This window comes from Pelecanus crispus, chromosome 2, assembly GCF_030463565.1.
Source record: "Pelecanus crispus isolate bPelCri1 chromosome 2, bPelCri1.pri, whole genome shotgun sequence".
In the NCBI taxonomy this organism is placed as follows: domain Eukaryota; kingdom Metazoa; phylum Chordata; class Aves; order Pelecaniformes; family Pelecanidae; genus Pelecanus; species Pelecanus crispus.
In genome coordinates this window covers 62,396,336-62,423,580 of record NC_134644.1, presented here as the reverse complement: position 1 = coordinate 62,423,580, position 27,245 = coordinate 62,396,336, and the positions used below count along the sequence as shown (strand labels likewise).

The 27,245-nt window shown below is 37.6% G+C and overlaps 1 protein-coding gene across 1 annotated transcript in view; it reads right to left on the bottom strand.

Moving 5' to 3' along the window:
• CNTNAP2 (contactin associated protein 2) overlaps positions 1-27,245 on the bottom strand; it is a 1,215,771-nt gene that overhangs the window by 458,660 nt on the left and 729,866 nt on the right. Inside the window, exon 10 of the mRNA XM_075728323.1 lies at positions 6,830-7,001. Within this exon, the coding sequence (XP_075584438.1) occupies positions 6,830-7,001 (172 nt within the window). The remainder of the gene's footprint in view (positions 1-6,829; positions 7,002-27,245) is intronic.

Sequence of the window (27,245 nt, the reverse complement as noted above, 5' to 3'; positions counted from 1 at the left end):
TCCACCCCTTGGTGCTGCTTTTTTTTTTTTTTTTTGTGTGGAAGCTTCCACGATCTAATCAGCACCATTTTCTCTTTTTGGAGTTTTTAAGCTCCATCATCCAGACTCTAAGGTGATTATAGTCCTTGCTTAAAACTACAGAAAAGAAAGTAAATGTCTTCTTTCTTTCACGCCTTCTGTGGAAGTATACTTAAATCTACTTCACATGTTGGTTCCCTGCACATACTTCTGTTTCAAATTCTGTAAATTAACACTTTTTAGCATTTAAGCAAGTAATACTTTAATGTATTGCACTCACCTATCTTCAGATAGAGTGCAATGGTGATGAATCCTAAACCTCTGAAAAAACTTCGTTTTCTCCTCCTCAAGGTATTTCCTAGCTTTACTAACACAATTAATGCAATAAGCATGCCATAAAATTACACCCTTATTTACAACAGAAACTGTGCCCTTCCTCTTCTTTGTCCATTTCAGACTTTATTTCATTACTTAGTTGTTTGTGAAGAATTATGACTGAATCACAATGAATGTCAAATATTATTTCCATGTGCAGCTTACATTAAATTGTTTTATAATAACATAAAATGGGCATTTTTGTATTTCAAAAAATACTGTTACATTGAAAAGAACTTGATTTTCCTTTACTGTAGAACTCAAGGACATGGCACAGCTCCAACTGACATAAGATTATGTGCACTTTGCAAGATCAGAAAGGAGTAGGGTAAGAGTATCTTCTTATATAAAGAAGAATCAAGTGAAAAAAACTTTTCTGAGGAAAGTTTAATATAAAGTCCATGCTATTGTTGTCACCAAAACACATGAAATCCCTAAGTAAGGTTGATTTGAAGTGATAAAACTATCTCATAACAATATACTTTACCAGCCTGTGGGCTGAAAAGATTATTTAAAAAATCTGCACTTGTGTTGCTGTCTTGGAGAGCTCCCTTGTAACTAATGACAGCTGGAAGGTCCAGCCGATTTCTTGAGGATACTAAAGAGCTGCACAGACATCTTCAGCTGAGCAACTATTATTATATCAGTATCTTATCTCTAAAAGAACATATATTTTAATTCTCACTGGACTCACTCTTTATTAGGTTTTGCAAGTTATGCAATTTCTTCCAGCTGCATGCAAAGGAGAAAGTTTGTGAACACACGGGAAAACCCCATTCATTCAATTTGTTGGTGTTTCTTGTGCCTCCTTTTTCCCTATTTTTACAGTGTTTCCCCCCTTTTTTTTAATGTGAGAGAATGGAGAGTTTTTCATAGTAAAAAAAAAATCTGGCAGAAAACGAAGATATACTATGAGGAGAAAGGTAATTAAACCATTCCTATTTTGTGGCCCACTCTGTAGAGTTTGTAACCTTCCAGCTGTCTACTGATCTGTGTTAAATAATATGGCAGTTGTCACACTGTGGTACATAGGGGACAAAAGCACCGTCACTGTCATCTGAGCTATAACCTATGCCTACAAAGTCACCTTTCTGGACTGATACGGACTATGAAGTAAACACACTTGAATCTCTCTTTCTGAAAGGCAGCTTTCATCTCCATTTCCACATCAAAAGTTTGTATGGCTCCAAAGAGAAGTGGGGAGAGGGAGAGGAGAGGAGAGGAAGAAGATACATGTAGGAAGTGGCTTCCAGCCGTGTGACCAGGAACATCTGCAGGCTGAAGTCATGGTATGGTTTCAGCTCTTCCCCAGTCCTATTTTACTTCCTTTTTGTGAATTTGTCTTGGGAACAACTCAACTGTAAAGCAGGTTTTGCTTCCAGTCTGGACATCGGTATATCATCTGCTTCATACGCAGAGTACTACAGGATGATGTCTGTCTTATTCCTCACTGTCTGCCCCATCACTGAACTGGCAGAGGCAGGGGGAGAACAGAGAGGAAGGCCAGAAGCCTAAAGTCCATGTAAAGAGCTAGAAGTGAAGAATTTTAAGACTATTTGCAACGATAGTTTTTAATTCCAAAGAAATTCTGTCTTGCTGCCAGTTACATGTGGACATTTTCATGCACCAATATGCTTGCTGTGTTTTGTTATTTAAATGAATTATTTCAAATTTTGATTGGCAATCACACAGTCTAGAGAATGTAGCTGTATGAGATTAAAGCCGAATGCTGGCATTCTGTCATACAGTATATCACCACAGCAGGTGAGCAATAATCACCCAGAAATGTTCTGCCGCACGTATCTGATTACTTACATTAATTCTTTAATGTGAAATTATTATCTAAATTTGGCATCTAATTAATCTCACTGTGTTACAGAGGGAATCACACAGTTTAGACATTCATAAAACATTAGAAGCAGCTACATGAAAATTCTTGGTACTGCATTTTTTTCCCCATTTCTGTCATTTCACCTCTTATGGTACACAGCGATTTTCATTAAAATTGGCATATGTTCTGCATAAACTACAATGACAGACCAGACACTATATTTTGAAATAATTTTAGTATCTCCTCATTTTTATTTCATGATTAAATTCTGTAATTCTAGCCACAACAAAGTCAGGCAAGCTTTAGAATTCTCTGAGACTGCTGGGATAAATTAGTTGTGAGTAATAATTCCTGTTCAATGTCCTGTGCTAAAATCCTAAAGTACAACTGTACCATCTGGACTGTAACAACAAGTTAGTTTGTTAATGATAAGTAAAGGAGGTGTATAGGGACCTATGCTGTCACAAGCAGTACAGCATGTTGATCACTGTGACAACAATGCAACTTCCATTGCTAATACAATTAAAGTTAATTAAGATACAGAAACAGGGATGATTATTTTTTCTCAGTAGCATTTTAACTGCCTGTAATTACTATATACACACCTGCATGAAATTATATGCATTTATACTATTTGGCCACTGGTAAAAAGACAATGTTCCTTAGCTTTGGTGCTCCCTTTTAATAAAATCTCAGCTTGTAGTCTTTGCAATAGCAAAATGCTCATGTGAGGAGGAGAAGAGTAAAAATAAAAGACACTGGTTCAACACTTGTACCTCCCAAGTACAAGTGTAATACTCTAACGTGACTATTCTTCTAACATCTTAAAAAAATACAGGAACTAAAACGCAGAAACCCTTTCCATATGGGGCAGGTGTTTAGCTTGGCAGAACCTGGGACTTTGGAAGCAGTTACCTCCAGGCGGTGCAACATGAGAACTCACCGCCCTCAGGACCTTTTGTCATGTCCTGATAGAGAAAACTGTCCCCTCCTTACTATCCACTCTGGCTAACAATGAAAAATGCCACCATTTACAACTTCACGTTTTCTTCCCACAGCCAAATGGCTGAAGTCTGCAGTAAGAATAATTCAATGTGACAGCTTATCTTTTTGCCCAGTGGGGGGCTTCACTGAAGTGTGGCTATGAAAGCAATTTCCATGTTGATGATGACCGAAGCCTTTATGATTCAGAGCCAAACAAGTTAAAAAAAGCAGGAGGATCCCAGTATCACAGCCACAAGTATCTTCCCATTTCAAAGGAAATGAAATTAAGCTAATATATAGCACACATGGTACTTGGATCCTTTAAAAGAAAGCCACATATAAAAATGTTATCTATAGTGGCATATTTTAACAGAAGTGCTTGTAAATTCTTATTTGCAAGCATTAATAAGACAGCCATGAAAATCCAGTCAGATCTAAAGCTTGGCATTATTACCTCTTAGTCAAAGGGTTTGTTTTAAAGTGCAAACTACAAAGAAATAAACTTGATCATAGGAATACAACAAACTAGATTGCATCTCAATCCTTAAAAAAACCAAAACCAACCCCAAGAAAATTCTTTGGATACTATTCTGATTTCCTGTGAATATACAATTGTTACTCTGCTTGCAATACAATATTCCAGTGCTTAAAAAGCATAAATATAAGACATACAGTTCTAATTTATATCATGAGGATGGTATCAGGCTTTAAGGTGGCAGAAGAAAGAAACAGAGTGAGAATACGTTTTCTTATATAAAGAAAACATACATAACAACAACATACATAAACCACTGTTATTTATATTAAAATATATTATAAATACAAATGTTATATATATATACTATACAAAAAATCCAATATATAATACATGTTAAATATATAAAGCATAATAATATTTTAATACAGTAAAAGGTATTTCAAATAATATCATGTATGGCATATGGAATGATATTGTAATATATGAAATAATTGCATGTATATAATTATATGTTATAAAAAGAAATACCTTATAAATAGTAACTTCTATATGAAGTTCACTTCAAAAGTAAGCTGCTTGACATACAGGAAGCTTTAAGTCTTATTTTTCAAAAATGCATTGTAAAGCTCTGATTCTAATTAACTTAAATTGTAAGTTAATTGTAATTACATTGTAATACATTGCAAAAGCCTAATTCTGATTAACTTCACTATGATGATGGAATTATTTCTAATAGACACTGGCATAAGTGGGATCAATACAAGCTGTCACATAAGCTTAGATTTACCCACTGGGGAAAAAGCAGAGACTTAATTAGATGTATCTCCACATCCTTTCTTCCACATCAGTTTACATTTCCAAAAACAATATTCAAAATAAAACTAAGCAATTCAAACTACCAAATACTAACCACAGGAGGCCTTTCTAATTTCAGTTGTATGTGAGGAAATAGAACAAACTTCTTCCCTATGACAGCAGCTCTTCACTTCCTCTTTTCACTATGACTTCAACTGTCAACAGGTTTCCATGAGAAGCAGCAGTCTAAAGTGGCCTGATACGCCAGAACAACTCACTGGTATGCCACAAAGCATGCTCCTGAACACTGACATTGCTAAAACGGTATAGGTCTGAGTTAACTACTAAGTTAACCTTCTTCACAGCAGCCCACGTGGTGCTGTGCTTCCCAGTTGTGGCTAAAACAGTGTTGGTAACACATCACTGTTTTGGCTGCTGCTGAACAGGGCTTGCAGAGCATCAAGGCTCTCTCTCTGCACCCACCCCCATAAAGGCCAGGATGATGGGGGTGCGCAAGAGGTTAGGAGGGGACACAGCTGGGACAGCTGACCCAAACTGACCACAGGAAGATCCCGTACTCTACAACATCATGCTCGGCAATAAGAATTCAGGAAATGGATGAGGAAGGGGAGATGTTCAGGGTTATGGAGTTTCTCTTCCCAAACAGCCATTATACATGCTGAGGCCCTGCTTCCCAGGAAGCGGCTGGACATCTGCCTGCTGATGCGAAGCAGTGAATTAATTCCTCTTTTTGCTTCGCTTGCTTGTGCAGCTTTTGCTTTTCTTATTAAACTGCCATTCTTATTAAACTGCCATCTTAATCCACAAGTCTTGTCTCCTTCTTCTATTTTTTTCCCCATCTCCCGGGAGAGGGGAGTGAGCAAAAGGTAGGGTGAGTGTTTGGCTGCTGGCCACCGTCAACACACCACAACTTGTTTTGTGCAAACTGATGTCTACATTTCAGGAAGAGAAGGGATTTTGTGAGACCAAAGCAGTATGCCATATTTCATTTTTTCACAGTCACATTTATCTCTTTTGAGATTCTCTTAACTTACAGTAGGAAATTAAAAGCACATGAATTTCTTTACCATAACTATGCAGATCTTTGCTGATGATATCCAGTCACTCAGCCTATCGAATCTCCATCCTTGGAGATACTCAAAACTCAACTGGACGTGGCCCTGAGCAACCTGACGTAGCTTTGAAGTTTGCCCTGCCTTGGGTGGGGCTCGTACCACATGAATTCCAGTGGTTGCTTGTTACCTTAAGTATTCTAGGGTTCAATGATCTTGTAATCATAGAATCATAGAATGCTTTGGGTTGGAAGGGACCTTTAAAGTCCAATCACCCTGAACAGGGACATCCTCAGCTAGATCAGGTTGCTCAGAGCCCCATCCAACCTGACCTTGAATATTTCTAGGGATGGGGCCTTCACTACCTCTCTGGGCAACCTGTTCCAGTGCTTGACCATCCTCATTGTAAAAAATTTCTTCCTTATATCCAGTCTAAATCTATCCTCCTTTAGTTTAAAACCATTACTCCTTTAATCTTTGCTTCTTTCAAAGCAGAATTCTAAAAAGCCATTTTCAGCTTTCCAGCAGACTTGCAATGGGTTTAATATGTAGGTAATTTTCATGATAAACCAAGCTGCCTGCATTCAGGAGTTGGGCTACTTGCTCTTTCCCTGTCTTTCCTAGTATTTTCTTTTTTGCCAACAAAGAAGAAACTATTAATCAGGAGCAACAGAAATTAACACAGGTAAGTGGTTGAAAAGGAAGGGCTCAAAGCAAAAGCCTGCCGTAGTTCTGAATTACTCTTCTCAGTTTGGGAAAAAAAAAAACAAAAAACAAAATCTAAGCATTATTTTAATAAAGTTTGAGCATTTAATACATGCACAGTTGTGCAAACATGTGGACCTATGTTAGTCCTCTGAGGAATTCAGCAAAGCCAGCAGGCACTGAAGCCAGGAAGCACAACTTCTAGTTGCAAAAAGATCTCCATAACAGTCATCTGAGAAACAGACAAAATGTGTTGACTTTTCGGGAGAGTTCCCTCTATACAAGGCAGCCATATTATTGACCCGTGGGCTGAATTTCAGTTACAACAGCTTTTCACCCCCTCCTCTGCCTAAGAGTGGGGAGACTGGAGATATGCTTTCCACTGTGTCCTGCACAATCTACAACTTAAAGCCATCATCTCCATCATCTAAGCATGGTTCCCACTGCTAAAAAGGTAGAACTGCCTTGACATGATCACCGCGGTGTCAGAACTACCTTTCCTGTATCACTGTGTATTTTCAGAATATGCAGAACATGTATCAGAGTATCAGTGATGTCTCCGCAACTTACCTGTCAATAATGGCACACATGTCAATGGTGACATTGGCAAAGCTTCCCAGCTGGCCTTGCTCCACTGCATGCAAATCTACCAGCTGATCATCCACATGAATAAACTGCATGCATCCTTGAAATGAATGCTGAAATAGCGAGTGATCTGAGTCATTCATCTGTACAGGAAACCCTGTAGAGCAGCAGAATAAAGAGCATTATTAACTTCATATACTATTACTACTCAAGCCAGTATTTTTTCACAGGAAAAGACATGTTTTCTAGATGGGGGAAGAAAAAGGCAAGGTGGGAAGGAAATATTATACAGTTATTAGATTACATTGCAACGTTATTGATTTAAGTCATTGGCAACTACCTGCAAGAATTTATACAGTACAGCTGATGATTCTTTCATTAATTTCTGTCTACAGGATGGAAGTCTTCCGCTACCCTTCTCTTCCCCCAGGGCTCTATTGCTGTTTCTCATTATTTATACATAGGAAAAGCATTCATCTCCTTGTTGAATGTGATTTTAGGAATCACATTCCCATTTCTCAGATTTTTCTGAGAAAAATGTATTCCATGTATTCCATGAAGTGAATTTCCAGTTCAGCTTTCTCTAGAACTAGGCCTCCAGGACAATAACTACTTGTGCTGGAAACTTCCTGCAAACGTAAAACTAGCCCTAAAATCTAATGTCCTGGCCCACTGCTGAGGAATCTGAGGACATTCTGTAGTATTTTCATTTTTGCTTGAATACATTAATTTGCCTGTCTCTCTGAAGGTGTTTTATAAGAGATCAGAATGAATTAATGTCTTGACTCAGGCTAAAAGGCAGGGAGACAGAAGATGTTTGTATGTAATTGTTTAAGTGAATGCCCTTCAGACGTGAGTGTGTCAATTTACTTGAGAAGAATGTCCTCGATAAGACCGTGGAGAGCCTCATTCACTACTTGTAAATCTTTAACAATGAACTCCCTGAAAACGCATCAAGAAAATAATTTAGAATCTGTTTAAGATGAGAGCAGGAAGGAAGAGAGAGGGGCTAACAACAGTTTATTGGTAAAGAAGGTAAAAAGTCTGAAAAATGCATAATGGTTTTGCAGATTTCAGCTAGGAAGATGACTAGCCATGCAGTTCTTGACAGACAAGGGTAAAAAAATCACACATTTGTTTTGGTAGCTAAGGCATTATACAGCTCCCATTCCTTCTCCCACTTCCCTACACAACTTTCGATCCCCAATGCCTTACTGCCTTCTTCAATAGCATGGAAACAGCTATTTGTGGAGACAGGAGAGTAACAGATTATCCAACCAATATTGTTTGAAAAGCAGCAGGAAAAGGGAATGAATGTAATTTTAAATTCTATTCCTGAATACAGTTTATCACATGCCACAAAAATAGTTGGTTTGGCTAAAAGAGAGGGCAATGAATAGAGGGCAGAAACAAGCAACTGGGGTTTGAGGATAGATGCTGCTTAAAGTGGCACCTATTACTAAAAAAAACCCACATAGACACGTTAAGTCTTCCCCAAAATATAATTAAGACCCATTTTAACTGAAAGGCTTTGCCAGAACATTCATACAACCAGTAATGCTTTTTAAAATTTTCTAAAACAGTCTTGCCCATCAGGCAAAATTACTGCTGGTAGCTCCTAAATTTCCCTGACTCATTTCAGTAAGCACTCACTTCAGAGTTCACTGGTGGTGCCATAGAATTAATCAGGGATGTTATAGTAATTAAGCAGTGACCATGCTAAAAGTTAGCTCTGACAGGTAATTCAAGAAATTGGGCAAAGGCTTGTCTTGAGGTCATATGGCCTTTGGAGCAAAATCATGACACTATCGCAGGGAGCCATAAAATGCTATGAGAAAGATAAATCATAGAATCATAGAATCATAGAATCGTTTAGGTTGGAAAAGACCTTCAAGATCATCCAGTCCAACCAGTAACCTAACATTACCAAGTCCACACTAAACCAGTTAAGGGTAGACTAGACTAAACCATGTCCCCAGGTGCCACGTCTAGCAGGGATGGTGACTCCACCACCTCTCTGGGCAGCCTGTTCCAATGCTTGACTACCCTTTCTGTGAAGAAACTTTTCCTAATATCCAACCTAAACCTCCCCTGGTGCAGCTTGAGCCCATTTCCTCTTGTCCTATCGCCCATTTCCTCTTGTCCTATTGCTAACTACATGGGAGAAGAGACCAACACCCACCTCACTACAACCTTCTTTCAGGGAGTTGTAGAGTGATAAGGTCTCCCCTCAGCCTCCTCTTCTCCACACTAAACCCCAGTTCCCTCAGCCGCTCCTCATGAGGCCTGTGCTCCAGACACTTCACCAGCTTTGTTGCCCTTCTCTGAACACGCTCCAGCACCTCAATGTCCTTCTTGTACTGAGGGGCCCAAAACTGGACACAGTAGTCCAGGTGCAGCCTCACCAGTGCCAAGTACAGGGGCACAATCACCTCCCTGCTCCTGCTGGCCACACCATTCCTGAGACAAGCCAGGATGCTATTGGCCTTCTTGGCCACCTGGGCACACTGCTGGCTCATGTTCAGCCGGCTGTCTACCAACACCCCCAGGTCCTTTTCAGCCAGGCAGCTTTCCAGCCACTCTTCCCCAAGCCTGTAGCGTTGCATGGGGTGGTTGTGACCGAAGTGCAGGACCCCCTCACACTAATACACGTCAAATGGAGAAGGAAAAATTCCTAGGAATCCCCCAATTGCCTAACTAGTGCATAATAACCTCCTCAGACCAACTGCCCCCCACCAAAATTGTGCTAATCCTAGACTGTGGGAACTGTTATTTTGGATTGGCAGAAAAGTCAGGTTGTAGGGACAAGATTTATGTTCTCTTCCCAGCACATGCATTGGCTAGTGACTTATCTGATGAGCACAGGGCTTTTAGAAATCTGCCTCCTACTTTTTCTAACTTGTTCTTTCCAGTGACTGATTAAATTGTTTCATCTGAGGCTTTACAGACAACAGTACAGAGAGACAGAAAGTGCAAGTTAATTCTCTGTTACTTGGTGGATGCAAGCACAATATTTGCATGTTCCTATCAGGTGCTTTCTCCAACTATATTTAAACAGCTCACTCTTTCAGTATAATTGTCTGTTTTTCAAACTGTCACTGAAACTACCCTATAACTCCTTCTCAGCAAGAACCCCAAAATAACACCAAGCACATGGTCATTTAGATCTTCAGTGCCTTAGCAGAACTGTGCAGGAAACCTGTGTATCATCTTCTGGTTCAAAGCATTTCCACAATTCCTTTGTTTTAAATACTAAATTCAAGGTTACCAACACTAAAGTAAACTCTTAGTAACATTCATGTAAACCCAGCAAAGTTAAGGACATAACATGGATATATCTGAATAAAATGAAAGACTATCCACCATCCTTCAAGCACTAACTGAAAAATAAGATCAAAACCTAGAGCCACGATTCACTCTTCACATCAAAAGGAGTATGATCCAAATAACTAAGCCACAAACGTATGATTAGATTCAGCAATATATTCCAACAAATTACTACCAACATCTGATAGCATTTGAGAACCACAGAGGTGTTTCAACATGTGATTGTCAGCTTCTCTGTATCTGAAGCACCAGTTCTTGACCTACACTACATTAGTACACAGTTATTATCGGCCTCTGGGACATGTTCTGCACTTTGCTACTGGTTGAACCTGCAAACAGGAAAGTGGCAGATAGGTCCCTCAGCATGGTCAGAGACCCCAGGTCCCTGGGTCCCCAGGCTGGGCTCCACTGGCTGAGTAGGAGGGAGTCATGGACTGGAGTGGCTGGAGGTGGCAGATTAAACCACATAAATGAAGCTTTCCTCTGTTACCCAAGAGAGTGGTGTACACTGAGCATTAGTCAGTTTGGGATTCTGAATTTTGCTATATCTATTAATGGATGAAGACTATAATTTGCTCACTCATACGTCTTTGCCTGTCTTCCTGCTACCTCCTTTGCTGTTTCTAGTCATGTAAGGAACTGAAAGAGGAGGGGGTTTTATGCACTTGTACAGCACCTTGCATAAATTGTCTGTGAGGCTGACTGTGTGTCAAGGCATTTCAGTCATGCTATTACTGTAACAGACAGTTATGCAAAGAGATAATTTCAAAAAACAATTCACTACCCACAGGGAATGGAAGAATGGTGGGGTTTTTGAACCACATGCATCTCACAAACCAGATTAACACCATTTTTTTTCTGCTTTAAAATTGTTGCCATAGCTTAGACAAACTTTTCAGAATGCAGTTAATATACTGTTATGTAAAGAGTTTAGCACATGGGAAGCAACTAGATAAGCTTTATATATAACACCTACATTGTTATACAATGTATACAGTCTAATGCCCATTAATTTTGGTGGGACCTGGACATTTTAGACAATTCCAGTCCAGGTCATCTGGAGCACAGCTTCTGCCTCAAACATAAACCTGGAAATGACCTAGCACCTTGCGGTTGTTATTTCAATACACATGACAATGCCTTCCCCTTCCAGATTTCCATTATTGAGACATGATTCACTTCCTCATCGTTCCTACAGTGAATGAAATTTTAACTAAATGAAGTTCTATAACCAAGGCTGACAGTAATGCTGTCACTAGAACGGCTAAATAATGGATGAACAATTCGGACAGGACTGTATTGATCTTCTTGCTGACAAGATAATATGCACATTTTCAAAAAAAACATAAAATGCAGTTTGGACAGTTTAAAACAACGTTCATGCTTATGATTACAAATGCACCTTCAAGTCAGGTAGACTCCCTTATCCTGTAATTTCTACATCTTTCTGTCTTTTTCCATACAAAATCTGAATCATACCATTTTGTTTTTCACATTTTAAGCCCATAAAAAGATGGATTTTCCTGCAAAGGTCAGACATGGATTGAATCTGAATTTTTCCCAGAGTTCAAGAAAATCTGTTTGCAGGACTTCATTCTGTTCTACCAAACACGGAACAGCTGAAATTCTAGATCCAGCTCCTCATCCTAATTCAAACTTGCAAGAAAAATTAGAAAATCTATACTTTTGATTCATATTATTTTCTATGTTAGAAGTCACTTCAATATAATAAAATAAATATAATAAATACATTATAATAGGTATAATAAAATACCTATGAAATAAAACAATCTTTCTTTTCCAGTGTCAATATCTATTATGCCTCTTTTCCAATCACCTGAGTAAGGTTCTATCAAAGACATTATAAGAAAGGAAGTTGAAGGAAGAATACATTCAGGTTCGTAGTATAGTAACAAAAGAACATACAGTCAGAGCATATCATTAAATATCTGATGCACTACTTGTTTCTGAGATCTGACCTAAGAATGAAATACCATACCAGACTCTGAATATAAAGTCAGAGATTATTTTGTATCCCTATGTGAAACACTCAGATTTTCTTTGAAATGTAATGCAAATTCTATTGTGACAAGAATACAGTTTTTCTCCCCAGCTTGTGAGAACACCTCATCACTATATTTTTATTTTTGCCTTTTTTTTATTTGTAAGTTAATGATGGGCTGATGTTTGTATACAGAAGGTACTTGGTATTTTACTTGTTTAAATGAAAAAATACACCTCATTTAAAAAAAATAGTAACTATTATCTTAGCTATCTAACTGGTAGTCCATATTGTCTTCAACTAGTTGCATGGGTAGCTGCAGAATCCAGTAATCAATAGAAAAAGTGACTGATCTCAAGTCTGACAGTGATTTTTATCTGCATGGTATTTCAAGTATACATCCTGGATCCTTGCTATGCAGAATGAGAGGAAGGAAACAAAATTCTTTATTTGTCAGGATAAATAGCAGCACAGTAATGTTCAAGGGTCAAGCACTCTTCAAATTTTCTATACAAATCATACAGAGTTAAAAGATGTCATTCTGAACCCATAGAACAAAACTCAAAATCAGTGCATAACGATGTACTTAGATTGAAGATACAGATGGTATTTCATATGTTAATAAACAGGAAAAGACACTAAAAGAAAAGCTCAGTACACCTACCTACCCAAATTCACTGTAGTATTTTTATGCTTGCTTCAGTCAGACCAGAATGGGGCCCTTAGTGTGAAGTGGAACACAGGCAATAACTTTGGAAAACTAGAAGTTTCCTGCTGCAAGAGTATGAAAAAAACTAAAGCAAACAAACTGCAGAAGGGATGAACAGCGTAAGTTAAATTGCATATTTTCTTCATTTCATTGCATCTCTGTAAATCTACAGATATGCTCAAAAAAGCACACACATATACTTTCTAAGTATTTGAAGGAATACCAGACCAGTACTGGAGGTTTCAACAAAGTCATGCCTCTTTAGTCATAATTCTGTATTAGGGAATATGAGGACTAAGGATGGGGTTTGCCAAGACGTTTGGATCCCACGTCTAGCAACTGTATGAACTGTTCTGAAAATAAACATGACTTCAGAGTGTCCCAGCTCAGTGGGGTGCACACCAGAATGGGAACTATAATCTTTCTGTGTATGTTTGCAGAAAAAGTCACCAACTTCTTGAATAAGGCATTTTCTAATAAATTAATCTTTACTTTTGCCTTCATTGTTTCATTTATAAAAACACAGGGGTTGAATGCAAGGTAGTGCATTCTATCTCAACAAATGTAAACTACTAACTTAAAAAACCCAAATGCGTCTATATACAGAGAGAAAAGCGCACTTTAATGCTAGAGCTTAGAACAAGAGCATGCTGTACTTCTAGCATTCCTGGAGCACACATGAGCCCTCTGGGTAAAGCAGGCTAGCATTAATGAAGTCTCCAGTGGACTTCACAGAATATTCTCTGTACATGTCATTCATATGATGATGAAGTAGTTTAACCAGATCTCACAAGACTTTGAAGCATTTTCTACCAGTGGTATGACTCCTGATCTGTTTTGTCTCCTCTGGAAATCTGGTCTTTAGCCAGACCCTCTTCTCTAAAAATATTTTATTGCCACCTGTCTGCTTATTAATTGAAGCCAGTTCTGGAAAAGCATTGAGATTTTTCAGTCCCTCTGTATACTGTCATTCCTTAACCCTCAGTTAGATTTCACTTTGGTGTATTGACACTGACTCAGTACCTACCAATTGTTGATGGGATTGAATTCTTTAAAAAGTAGCTTCTAGGACCTCTCTATCTGAGGTACGAAGAATACCAATACAGTACTACTACTTTACCATGTGCCAGAGAAATTCTTCCTGGAGCATACCTGAGATTTAGATGTAGTAATTCTATGGTTATGTGACCTAGCCATAGATATAGGTCATGTACAGCATAATAGGTTATCTGAGCATGTAATTATACTGGTATTGTTTGTAAGTTGGTCATCAACGAAAGATACTGGCAGATAATGCAACAATCTAGCTAGGTAAGAAGAAGCCCAAAAGATACTCAATGATAACAGCTGAGCTGTGAACAGACTATCTTCAAGCCACAATGCGACTTGCACAAATATTATTTTACAAGATATTAAATGGCTAGGATGGCAGCCAGAAAAAAGTAAAGGAAATACAGTTATGAAGGCACTGACAAAAGCAGAAACAGCAGCAAGGCAGACTATGTTTAATAGCACAAAGCAAAATTACTGACAGTAACAAGGGAAGGATAAGACTACAGTATAATCGTCTCTTTTCACCAGCTTTGTTGATTCAGTGCTTCTCTCGGATTGCTGTGGGCCTTAAGTGTGAACAACAGTGTACTTCCTTAGAAGATCTGTTCTGAGACACTTTTTCCAATGGCTGGTTTCAAATATATTTGGGCCTTCCAGTTACTGTTGGAAAAAAGCGGGGTTGTAACACAGGCTTCCAGGTTGCAAGGTGATTGTACCAGTTCAGTTGTTTGAAATGAACTGCAATGAGCCCTGAGGTTTATCTCACCTTTAACTATGGCATTGTTTTTCTTTTCTTTTACTTTTCAATGCCAAAGGACAGGTACTCTTTTTTCTTTTTTTTTTTTTTTTCCTTCCCTGAGGTAATTACAAACTTGGTATCTCTCCTATTTTCAAAGTAATCTCCTGCAAAACATGCAGACTATGTCATTCCCAAATAGAAAGAACATCTGGCAGATTGTGCCCAAGCTCAGCTAGGAGGAAATATGCACATAGCCCACCTCCGTTCTCAGATCACATACCACCTAGACTACACATTTTAAAAAATCCATGTACTACTGTGCTACCAGGAGTGAATGTAACTAATTAAGCAGAACACAAGCATGATCTTCATTCACAGGGAATTATTTCAGTCTTAATAAATACCACAAGACATGTCCTAAATAACAATATTTGTTTAAACTTCATACCCTAGTTCAGATAACACTGCAACACTGTAACAGAAATTATCCCTGACAATCTAAAAAGACTTCTCTATTCAGAAGAGAAACTACCTATTAGTATTCTCAGATACAAATCTTCAGTGAAACAAGACCTGTTGCAAACTAGGTACAACAGTACTCTATTCGAAAGTTGCTGCTGCAGACTTAGCTTCCGAAAGAGCCATACTAGACATTACAAACCCAAGCATATACCCACAGACACTATAATGTCATAAGATGAGCAACGTCTTGGTGGTGGAAGAGAACAAATATAATTATCGCATGGGACTGGTTTTACTGATTTTGTCTTTAGATAGGGGGAAGATGAGATTGATGTCTCTTCCAGCTCCATGACTGTGTGAAATATGACGACTTCTCCCCCTTTATGGTTCTCTCTGAAGTTCTGCTATACATTGGGTAAATATTTGCCCAGATATTTGAGAGCTGAAATAAAATATTCTTGTCTGTTGGGAAAGAGAGATTAAATATTACTGTCAGTGTATGGTAGCATCTTAAAAGGAGGTGCATAAGGGGAAAAGAATAAGTAAAATAGTCTTAAAAACACACATAGATGCTAAAATCGATACTTGTCCAAACTACAACAGAAATAAATCAGGTATTATCTACTCAATGCACAGATAATTTTCTATCTTTTATTCGACTCATTGTTCTACTTCTCTTGCATGGTGGGTGGCTCAGTTGTGCATACTGTTGGTTTTACAATGTCAGTATTTGTGTGGGCTCATAAAAAAAATACAGCAAACTGAATTCAGTATTTTGATATGTTTGCATTTCAAGAGCATCAGAAATTTACTAATACAGGAAATGTATGTTTCTTTTCACAAAATAATGGCAAAACTGGATCCTCTTGCTATCTTGATGTTTAAAAAATGGGTGAACAGCAAGATTTAATTTATTTTCTTGCAAATAAATGTATTCCACAGTCCTTATTTTGACAAGAACTGACGTAAATGGTTGGTAATTCATGTTATAAGAGCAGCTTATTTTATGCTGAAATGGAAGCTTGATGGAAAGTGTGCCTTATACAAAAAAGTGCTCCACTGAGGAAAGTCCACTTTTTAAAGTGGCTAGAGGTTGCTTTTTTTGCTTTTTCTTCAGAAACCGCTTGATATTGCCAGCTGTTAAACACTTCCAATTCCTGCTTACTTCAATGGAGTTTGAGAGTAGTCACTTAAGACATAAATGAAGAGTCCTCAGGAAAAGTACAATAAAAAGACAAGCAACTACTTCAAAATAAAAGAGAAAATTTTAGATACATTTTAATCCTTTACTTAGAAACTGGCAGTGATCACAATAAATCAGGACACTGAGATTGTAATAAAGTTAATATAAATAACACAATGAAATGGGACACAAATGAAAAAAAAAATAATATATTGTTTGAAAACTAGTTCACTTATTATGAAGCATTTAAGCACAGCTTTATGCTCTGGTGGTTCTTAGTACAAAGGCAATTCTGCTTCCTGGCAGAGGAACAGTTAAACAAATTAATAAAATATTTTGGGTATCATTTGACAAATTAAAAACAATGAAAATGTCTTCTGCTAGTTTTAAATGAAGGGTTTTATACCTTTATAAGTGATGACAAAAATGTGGTGCGTGCAGGGCTAAAACCCTAAAATATGAAATCAGCAAGAACTCCGTTTGTTTTGAAATAAACTCAAAAGCTGTCCTGATCTTCCCATTTAGACAGAATTCTCCTTCAAATAGCTGGAAACAAGAGCAATAGCAGCAAGTTTCAATCATCACTTTCTAATATGGAGGAAAGCAGTAAGAATGATCATTATTACCAGTCTTGGCTAATTTAAGTCAATCTAACACTTTACTGCAATTTCTATCTTATTTTATTGGGTATGATAGAAAATACAGAAAGCCACATAATGATCAAATTGCAGCAAATCTGTACATTACACTACCCACATAATACAGGCTATTCATAGGCTTTCTATTTTATAACAAAGAGAATAAATGTACACTAGATTTTCAAAGTTACTGCTACTTCACTTCTACCGAAAATCCCCCATGAAGATAAAAAATGTCTCGAGACTGCTGGAGATAATTACACTTAGGGAGATATAAGCAGCATAAAACACTCAATCACTACATACTGCCTTTAAGAGATGTACAGTGTGGAGATTACACTGTTGGCATTAATTCTGTAATCTTATTTGGTGCTCCTACATGAACTTATTTTGTATTTCTATGTACTGCAAACTTGTGGCTACAATATCACTATGGTGAATTTACTTCAATTGAAAATAGTAGCATAGAAGTCGTTGGACCAATTCAGCTACAGAGTCACATGATTTACGTCCACCAATTTCCATCTAAGAGGTCTATATTTTAATCAATACTTTTTTTTCGGACCAGTTAAAGGTACCAAAAAGAAAGCATTTGGTGTTGAGTGGCTAACCACCCAAGCAAAATCACTGTGAGCTACAGTTTGTATGACCACAGTACATCACTTGGTGGTAAACTGCACCAGTTTGGAACTGAGTTTTGGTTTAGGTACCTTAAATACGCTATGTCTAGTTTCATGCCATTCGCTGCATGTTCTCCAGTATTCCCAATTTTCTCACTTAGCTCCTACTACCCTGTATCAACTATAACCACAGAAAGTGCCAACCTCCCCAGAGATTTACGAAGAAAACCGAATTATTTCTTGGTTCCAAAGACTTTGTTGGAGCTTTTGCTGCTAATAAATGCTTCTACATATTTAAAACTTGAAAAGCTATCTGATTTGAAGTGCATTCAGATATTCAGTGCATCTTAAATATCTATTCTGACACTTCTGCTAGCAATAACTTCCAGGTTTTGAACACCTTAAATTTATTTTTCAGACTTCCAAAACTACCTTAAGCATATTAATCATTGATGATATCACCATATAGGTGGGTCTATAGGTCAAAATTAAGGATGCCCATTAAGTATGCCAGGTGGATTTAAAGATCAACATTGTTGCTCTTTAATGGGCAAACTAAAAAAATAATTAATTGGATGTTTCAAGAGTTATCTTAATCATTTTTGTATTTTGCAAAGCTTAGATTTTCCTTGATTAACCATATTTTTGTTCTTAAATTCACATAAAATTATCTCAGCAATGAAATTAAGTACATTAAGGCTTAATGGAAACCCTATAAACAGTCACTAAATTCATAGTAAAGGCTGTCCTTATGCTCATTAGAATCTTATGCAAAAAAGACATAGTAATTAATTTTAAAATCTTAGCATTACAAAGTATAGAACTGATTAACAAATTTTTACCTTTCTCTTATATTTTCAGTTCATTTTAACTGTAAAGACATGTGATTAAAAAAATGTACCGTGGTACTTCTCTTATCAGTTGCACTTTTTACTATTTATTAGATGAAGACAAGATGAAAGAAAGGCAGGATAAAGAGGGAAAATCACGTGGTCATTCTGATACTTTAAAAGTAAACATAGCAATGTGATTAGTAGTTCCTCCACTTTTTAATAGATTAGCTATGCCAATTGCTTGTATTATGAGATATTTATAAACTGTTTATGTTTGAATTACATACCCATTTGGGAAAACTGGATAGTTTAACTTAATAAAGTGTTATGTATTTTTAACATACTGGTAGAATAGAACTTTGTATCTGTTTTTTCAGGTGGTCATGACTTAAACAATATTTAGCTTTCTTATTTCTATTTAGAAACACAAGTACAGAAACAGATTGCCAGCAGATTATCTTTCCAAATTTAGAAAGAAATAACAAAGAATCTCTACACTGTCAACACACACGTTCTCTCTTTTCTGAATCTGAGCTAATTTATCTGTAGCACATAATTTGTACCTGCAGTTCAAGTGAATTTAGCAACCCTTAACATTGTTATAAATGGGAAGTACTCATAAAGCAGTGCATATTCAAGCTATATTAATATTAGAAAGAAATCCATATAATAAATCAGAACGAACTCTAGTCAACAGTAATAACAACAAAATCCATTTTCTGTTATCTCCATAATTATTTAAAGCTGTTATGAGTGCAAACATTTCACTAAATGGAAAGAAACTAAAGTCTATTTGTCCCTTACTCCTCAGACTTGAACATTGGACAGGATCACCATTTTGTTATCTTTTTTGAAACTTCATGCTCTCTCTCTCTCAAAAAAAGCGAGATTAAAATATTATAATTTTAGAAACTGATCTTTAACCTTGTACAATTAGAAAATTAAAGAGAAAAATTCCAGCTGTTGGGTTATGGTGCATTTCTACTTTCTCAGCTCATCCAACCTTCACTCTATTACAAGTCTGCTCACTTAAAACAAGGTATGTGTACAGTAGAAAATTTGTAGAAAGTAATATACAGAAATTAACTTCAATCTGCTGTCTTTTTTAATAAAAAAAAGCCCAAGCAATTTGTTTTCAAATAAAATGAATGAAACTTTAAACTGAAACCACAAAATAATCCCTTAAGAAGCATAACCGTTAACATTCTTTCTTCCTCCCAGTATTAATATCAAGTCCAATGCAGCCAAGGAGATTTCTTAAACACCGTGGCTGTCTATTCGAAAGCACAGCCAGCATAGCAGCGAAGGCCTCATATGGTAGTGACTCAACATAAAGTCAATGGGAGTTTTTTTGAATAACAAGTTACAGGACTTAACTGTGATAAATTGCATTACTCTCATTAAAAGTTCTCTTGAAAGTGCTTTAAGAGGCATGATAGTATATATTGATTGACTCACATCCAAAGAAAATATGCCATTTGTTAAAAGAATTGTGCTTATTTCCTTGAAAGAAGGTTTATTTTTTTGTTTTCTTGGAAATATACACTGGAAAGTACACAGTGAAAATAATGTTATTGATATGCCACATCCAAGATGGATTTTCTCCTACTGTAATGCTGAATGATTCCTACCAACATGACTGAAGCAATTCAGTGTGTTGAGGAAAGCTACATAAAGAATAATACAGCTGCCCAAATATAAAAGAAATCTTTGCTTTTCAATTTTTTTGTTGTTTGATGTAATATTTATGCTCTTAAAGGAAATTATGATGGATGACTTTTAAAAGATTTATTTTAAACAGGAGCTCAACTTTAACAGGTATCAAGTGGTTACCTTCCATTGGTATTGACACTGGCTTCTTTAGTGATGCCTCAGAGAGTGTGAAAAATCCAATTATTATAAAATCCCATAATAATTTCATTTAGAAGGGACCTCCTGAGATGATCCGATCCAAACTGCTCTTCAGAGGAGGTCAAATTAGGGCAGGTTGCTTAGGGATATGTCCAGTCCAGTTCACTGTCTCCGAGGATGGAGATTTCAGAACCTCTCCGGGCAACCTGTTCCAGTGTTTGACCACCCTCACAACTGAGAAATGTGTCCTTGTATTTAATCAGAATTTCCGATGTTGCAACTTGTGTCTGTTGCCTTTTGTCTTCTCATCATACACCTCTAAGAAGAGTCTGGATCCATCTTCTCTACACCCTCCCAGTAGGCAGCTGCAGACAGCAAGAAGATCTCTTCTCTACACCCTCCCAGTAGGCAGCTGCAGACAGCAAGAAGATCTCCCTTCAGCCTTCTTTTCTGGAGGCTAAACAAACCCAATTCTCTCAGCCAGCCTCTCCTCATACATCATGTACTTGAGGCCCTTAACCCTCTGGCTGACTCTCTGCTTGACTTGCTCCAGTATGTCATTGTCTTTCTTGTACTGGGAGGTCCAACACAGTGTGCTCCAGATGTGGTCTCACCAGTGCCGATAAAGGGGAAGAATCACTTACTGCAGCCTGCTGACTCTGCTCTTGCTGATGCAGCTTGGTACGCCAGTGGCCACCTTCACCGCAGGCACACAATTACTGCTAACGTTCAACTTGTCCCTCAGGACCCAAGGTCTTTTTCTGCAGAACTCTTTTCTACCCAGCTGATGACCAGACTGGACTGATGCACTGGGTTATTCAGTCCCTGGTACAGGACTTTTGTCTTTGCTGTACACGATGAGGTCTCTGTCAGCTCATTTCTCCAGCATGTTGAGGTCCAAGTGAATAGCAGCCTTAAGTTCCAGCATACCAACCACTTGCCCTAGTTTGCTATCATCCACAAATTGCTGAGGTTGCACTCCATCCCATCACCCAGGTTGTTTATAAAAACATCAAACAGTATCAGCCCCAGCATCAGTCCCTTACGAACACCACTAGTAACTGGTTACTACTTAGACTCTGTGCTGTTGATCACCACTATTTGAGCCTGGTGTCCAGTCAATTTTCCCCCACCTTATAGTTCATCTATCCATATTTCACCAATTTGCTATAAAGATACTATGCAGACTGTATTGAAGGTTTTTCTAATATCAAGGTATACAACATTCACTGTTCTCATTGTTCTCTCATCCATGGAGCCAATCATAGAGGGCAATCTCAGGTATCTCCCCAAATTAGCATAAAGTTTCAAAGATCATGGACAACAACCTTGCAATGACACTGGCTACCTCTATCAGCACCTGATGCCACAGACTTCTCTACATCCGATTTGCATGTGTGGTCCCTAATCTGGTCTTTCTCTGATGTGGGCTTTACTTAGCTCCCCCAGGCTCTGCCATTACTTGCAGGGGCCTGGGAGGCCTGAAAGCAAACTTTACCAAGAAGGTCCAAAGCAAGGAAGGTACAAAGTATCTCAGCCTTTTCCATGTCCTCTGCCCTTAGGTCTCTATCCCACTGAGCGGTGGGACCACGTTTTTCTTAATTTCCAGTTGTTGCTGATATACTTACTGAAGCCTCTCTTGCTGCCTGTCATATCTCTGACTAGCTTCAACTCCAGCTGAGCTTTGGCTTTCCCAGATCAAACCCTGCATGCTTGGGCAATGACTCTATATTCCTCTTGGGTAGCCCATCCCTGCTTCTGCCTGGTGTGTTGTTTCCTCTTTGCATCTGAACTCAGTCAGGTGTTCCCTTCTTCCTATATCTATGACAGGTTCATTTAAATGACATAAATTATTGAAATAGATCTGTTAAAATATACAAAAAGCCCAGCATTTTTTTTTCACTTTGACTGTATGGATGGCATTAAATTCGTGACATATACACACACACTCGCTAGTGTCTATTGGGAAAGGAAAATAGATTATAATGTAAATTGCCCTACTGTCCACTTCATTCATATTATGTTCTTTGCAGGCTGTTAGAGACTTCAGGGTATTTTTGATAAGTGCCAAATGTTAAAAACATTTTTCTATTTAGGGGTTGTTACTAAAGAGTTGAAAATTTAAGCAGCATAATGCATTGGTAGTTAAAAGGAGTATGGAATGCATCTGAGGGAAGAGGCTGGGAAAGGAAGGGATAAAAGAAGACAGGAAAATTACATCAAACTTTTGTGTCTCCTACTCCTTCTGTTGCTCTTTGTCTCTTAATCACAACACCAAAGTGGTACTTACTTTGAGCCAATGAGGAAAAGAGGCACCAACTTAGCTGAGGTCATGCCCTGCAGACACTGTTATTCAGGGATTCCTTTCTCCAGTCCTTTTCCTTTCCTCTTTGCTGTGGTGAGCCAAGCTACACAAACAAAAGCTCTGTGGCAGCTTTACCAAAACCTTGTGCAGGACTATACTTCCATTCTCTGGGGTGAACAGACTTCCTGGCTACAGGGAAGAGAAGGGATTCCCTTGGTAGATCTTTGTTAAAATTGAAGCTGGGAATGCAAGAACTGTGGATGATTTTTTTTTTTCCTTGCCTATGAAAGACAGGCATTTTCAGGAAGCTCTGCAAAAAGATGAGGATTTCAACTCTAGCTGAACTCTGCTAAAAGGTAGAGTGCAGGATTTAGAGGAGAGTTACGTTGTGTAACACCAGGGTGACTTTGCTGTAGTTTGGAACATAAGGATTTTTTGCAGGGGAGATAAGGGAAAGACAAAGACCATAAAGGTTATTTCAGAGATGATGGAATTTGAGAACTTGGGATAAACCAGCAAATGAATGTCTATGGAAGAGAAGAGGGACCAAAGTATTTCAGGAAGCAATTAAACTAAAACAAATTAAACAGCTGAGAACCAGGAGGCTTACATGGCTATTAAGAATCACTAACTTGTTCACTGACTGAGCACACTCATCTGATTCATAATTTTGTATCTTAGTGAAGTAACATTTAAAGATTTGCTTGGTCTTGAAAAGAGACTAAGATAAACACAATGATTTTCTCCGATTATGGCTTGGAGCTTCTGAATTTGTTTAAAGTGAGAGACCAGCTTTCTGTATTTTCTATCTAAAGCGATCAAAACAGCAAATATGTGTAATCAAATGAGCACAAAGGAAAAGAAAATATGACACTTAGCACCTCTTAATAAACTAATAAAGAGGCCTAGAGAATCTAAACTACTCCACTGACTTCATATAGGGTTTCATGTGGCTAAAATCGTAGATGTCACTGAAAAAGAGGAACATTCTTACATCTGCAGTTTAAGCCCACAAGTCCTTATTCAAGAAAGCACATAAGCACACATGTAAGTCCATGTATGCAGAAGTTCAATATAAAAGGCTTATTCTCTCAAATCATTTATCTTCCTATCTTGTAGGTAGCATTGTCTTGAAAATATGGCTTTAAATAGCACAGGCAACAGAGCACAGACCAGCTGCTACATCCTATCTGACTTTATTATCAGCAAATTTTGTCTACCTTGAAAGGATGGTAAGTAGTGAAGTCCTCATCACACATGTGATTGAAAGCTAGCCTTAAACATAATGACTCAAACAATACTTAAACAAATTATCCAGACAGGTTGCAAATTACTGTGTATATAATTTCTAGGCTCTATCGGATCACATACTCTGAGCTCTTTTTTTTGCCTCTTTTTTTCCTTTTTCCTTTAGATATTTTGTAAGACATACTAGGAGAATTTGAAATGTAAGTGAAGAATTGGAAATGTACCATTTCCAGTGTTCCTCACAAATAAACCAGAGGCTTTCTTTTATTGCAGTCAGAGATCAGCGTGAAACAGATTTATCAGCCCAACAACCATATAACACTGCTACATACAGAAACACATATTAGCATTTCACTCTTCATTTTCAGACAGACTCCCATCATCAGAAACCAATGTGCTTATGCACAGTACCAGTCACAGTCAGGTCCTATTTCTATGTGTCTACATATGGTGTATCTAGTTCCCATATTGGTGATCTGCAGAACCAACACTCACAAAGCTGTGATTTGTGGATAAGAATGCATGGGGTCCATTTTGTAAGCAGGAGTATTTTGTTAAATTTTGATGCTCACCGCAATGTTCATAAAGGGAAAGAATCAATTGAAGTCCAGTTCTAATCTGGGAGACAAACATGGAATTTGTACTCAATTTGCCTCAAGAGGTATGCATGACAGGAGTAAAAAGGAGAGAAGAAGTGAAAGGGAAAAAGCAGGACATTGCTAGTGTCGAGCAACTGTATATACAGCAATCATTAGCAAGATTGCAATTCTCCAAGTTTGAGTGGGCAGTGCATCTGAGGAAAACATATCTTGACAAGAAACCTGTTTTCCCAATCATTAATCTTTAACATTGAAATCCAAGGACACTTAAGCACAAGGAAGAGAAGAGGCCTATTTTTAAGATAACAAGGACAGAGAGAGGCAGAAATTGATAGCACTTGTAAGAACAGAAAGTCAGAAATTTCTTGATCTAGACTCCAGTTAAGAATGATTAGATTATACTGTCTGAATGACTTTGTCTTCTGTAATCCAGATAACCATCACACACATCTGAACTCTTTTAGAAGAGCCAACTTACATTATAATGAAAAAGTAGTTAATTTCTTTTTAAAAAGTTAGGTTTACATTCAGAATTAATTTAAGTGTCTCCACTTAAGCCATTAAGACAGTGAAGGCTTCTGTGATTTATAGGCTAGTCATGGGAGTCTAATAAAGCACTTTAATGCAAAGGTCTTGCCAAGACCTGTCTGAATGATGGCACTCAGAGGCTATGTAAAAACTGAAATCTTGCACACAAGGCTTACACACATGCATATGTACGCATATACAAAAGAGAAGCTGCACTCAAAAAGTTCAGTTGTTGTCATGGATCTTTCAAATATCCATTGTTTCAGCCATGTAAAGATGGGTTTCATAATTGGAAAATGTGGAAAATACGTACACAATTATATCAGTGCCAGTCTTCAGGAAAGAGGAGAGAGCTTTGTCAGTATGCATTTTTATGAGTCATGTTAACTGATTGCACCAAATTGATCTGATTGGCAAGGATAAAAAGCAGCTATTTATATAATTTTGAAAGACAATGAAGTTTATCAAATATGGCATTACAGAGAAAATAATGATCAGCAATGATCCCAAGCAAAAATCAAATTTAATTATCAGAACAATAAACACAATGACATAGATGGAGATATACTACTTGCTCATTTCTAAGCACACCACAGCTATCAAAGCTAACACTGACTTACAAGCAGAATCTGTTATTTCATTATATCACTACATTCTTAACTCATATTCTCACAAGTTAAGAAGAAGTCACATCATTCAGTTGTCACTTAATTTGCAAACAAAAGATAAGCAAATATTCTGACGCACACAAGCCAAGGAACACTTGGCTGAAGAGTGAAAGGTAGATTCTACACAGACAGCAGAAATTGCATTCTAAGAATTGTATAGCTGTCGCCCAAGAGAAGAAAAACTTTGGAAAATACTGTAATTATTTGAAAGCCAGAAACTTACTTAAATCAACTACCCTGATTTATAAATGAAATTTTAATCATGTGTTCTGACAAACTTAGGTAACTATAGCAAAAAACCAAAAATGTTAACCATCCAATTTACATGACTACAATATTGCCCTGTCATACAACAGTGAAATCAGAATTGTATTTATAGAATATAAGCATTACCTCTTAGAGACAAATGAGTAGACAGAGATGTCTCTATGTATTTTTCCAACTCTATTGCCTTCACAAATATTTTCAAGGCAGCAAAGCTATAAGCAACATTTACCTTGAAACTATTCAACCAAATTCTTGAATATAGTTTCCTATGCCAATACTGTCTCCTAAAATACTATTCATATCCACTTTTTGACAAGGGCAGCTTTTTTAAGTTCAGTACAACAGATGTGCACCTATTATACATTTCCACATATTTATTTTGTCCCCTCCCCCTTACAGACTCTATTTTCAGTAACATAAGTAGATTAGAAAGAGAGAATATTTTCTAATTATTCAAGGAGGGAAACTCAGGAATGACTTAGCAAAGCAGGTAACAGGGGAAAGGGATTTATAGAGTTTTAAAATGAAGTTTGATAAATTAATGGAAGAAATCATATGGCAGCTTAGGGTGATTTTCGAGATATAAATCAAGGTTGTGATACGATTTTCACTCTTCTGTGAAGCACTGAATTGCTACAACAATACTGAATCTGAAACAAGGAAGGCCAGTGCTCCCAGAGGTTTTAAATTCTTGACTGAGTCCCCTTGATCCGCTCATTTAGCATGCTCAGCTAACTGGAATGGCAGGCATCTCTGAAGTGGCTTAAGGTATTGTTCTACGGGTAAGATCCATTCACCAGGATGGGAAATTTCAAACTTAACAGCGGCTCCTGCAGGATCAGGCCATTGGTGCTGTCTCATGAGCTCTCCAATTCTGTTCCTGTGTGTCCTGTTTTCGGCTGGGATAGAGTTAATTTTCTTCCCAGTAGCAGGCATAGTGCTGTGTTTTGGATTTAGTAGGAGAAGAATGCTGATAACACACTGATGGTTTACTTGTTGCTAAGTACTGCTTATGCTAGTCAAGGACCTTTCAGCTTCCAAGGTGCACAAGAAACTGGGAGGGGGCACAGCCAGAATAGTTGATCCAAACTGACCAAAGGGCTATTCCATACCATATGACGTCATGCTCAGTATATAAACCGGGGGGAGTTGGCCAGGGGGCAGTGATCGCTGCTCAGAAACTGGCTGGGTATCAGTCAGCAGGTGGTGAGCAATTGCATTGTGCATCGCGTGCTTTGTATATTATTATTACTAGTATTATTATTATATTGTTATTATTATCATTACTATTTTACTTTATTTCAATTATTAAGCTGTTCTTATCTCAACCCAGGAGTTTTCTCTCTTCCGATTCTCTCCCCCATCCCAC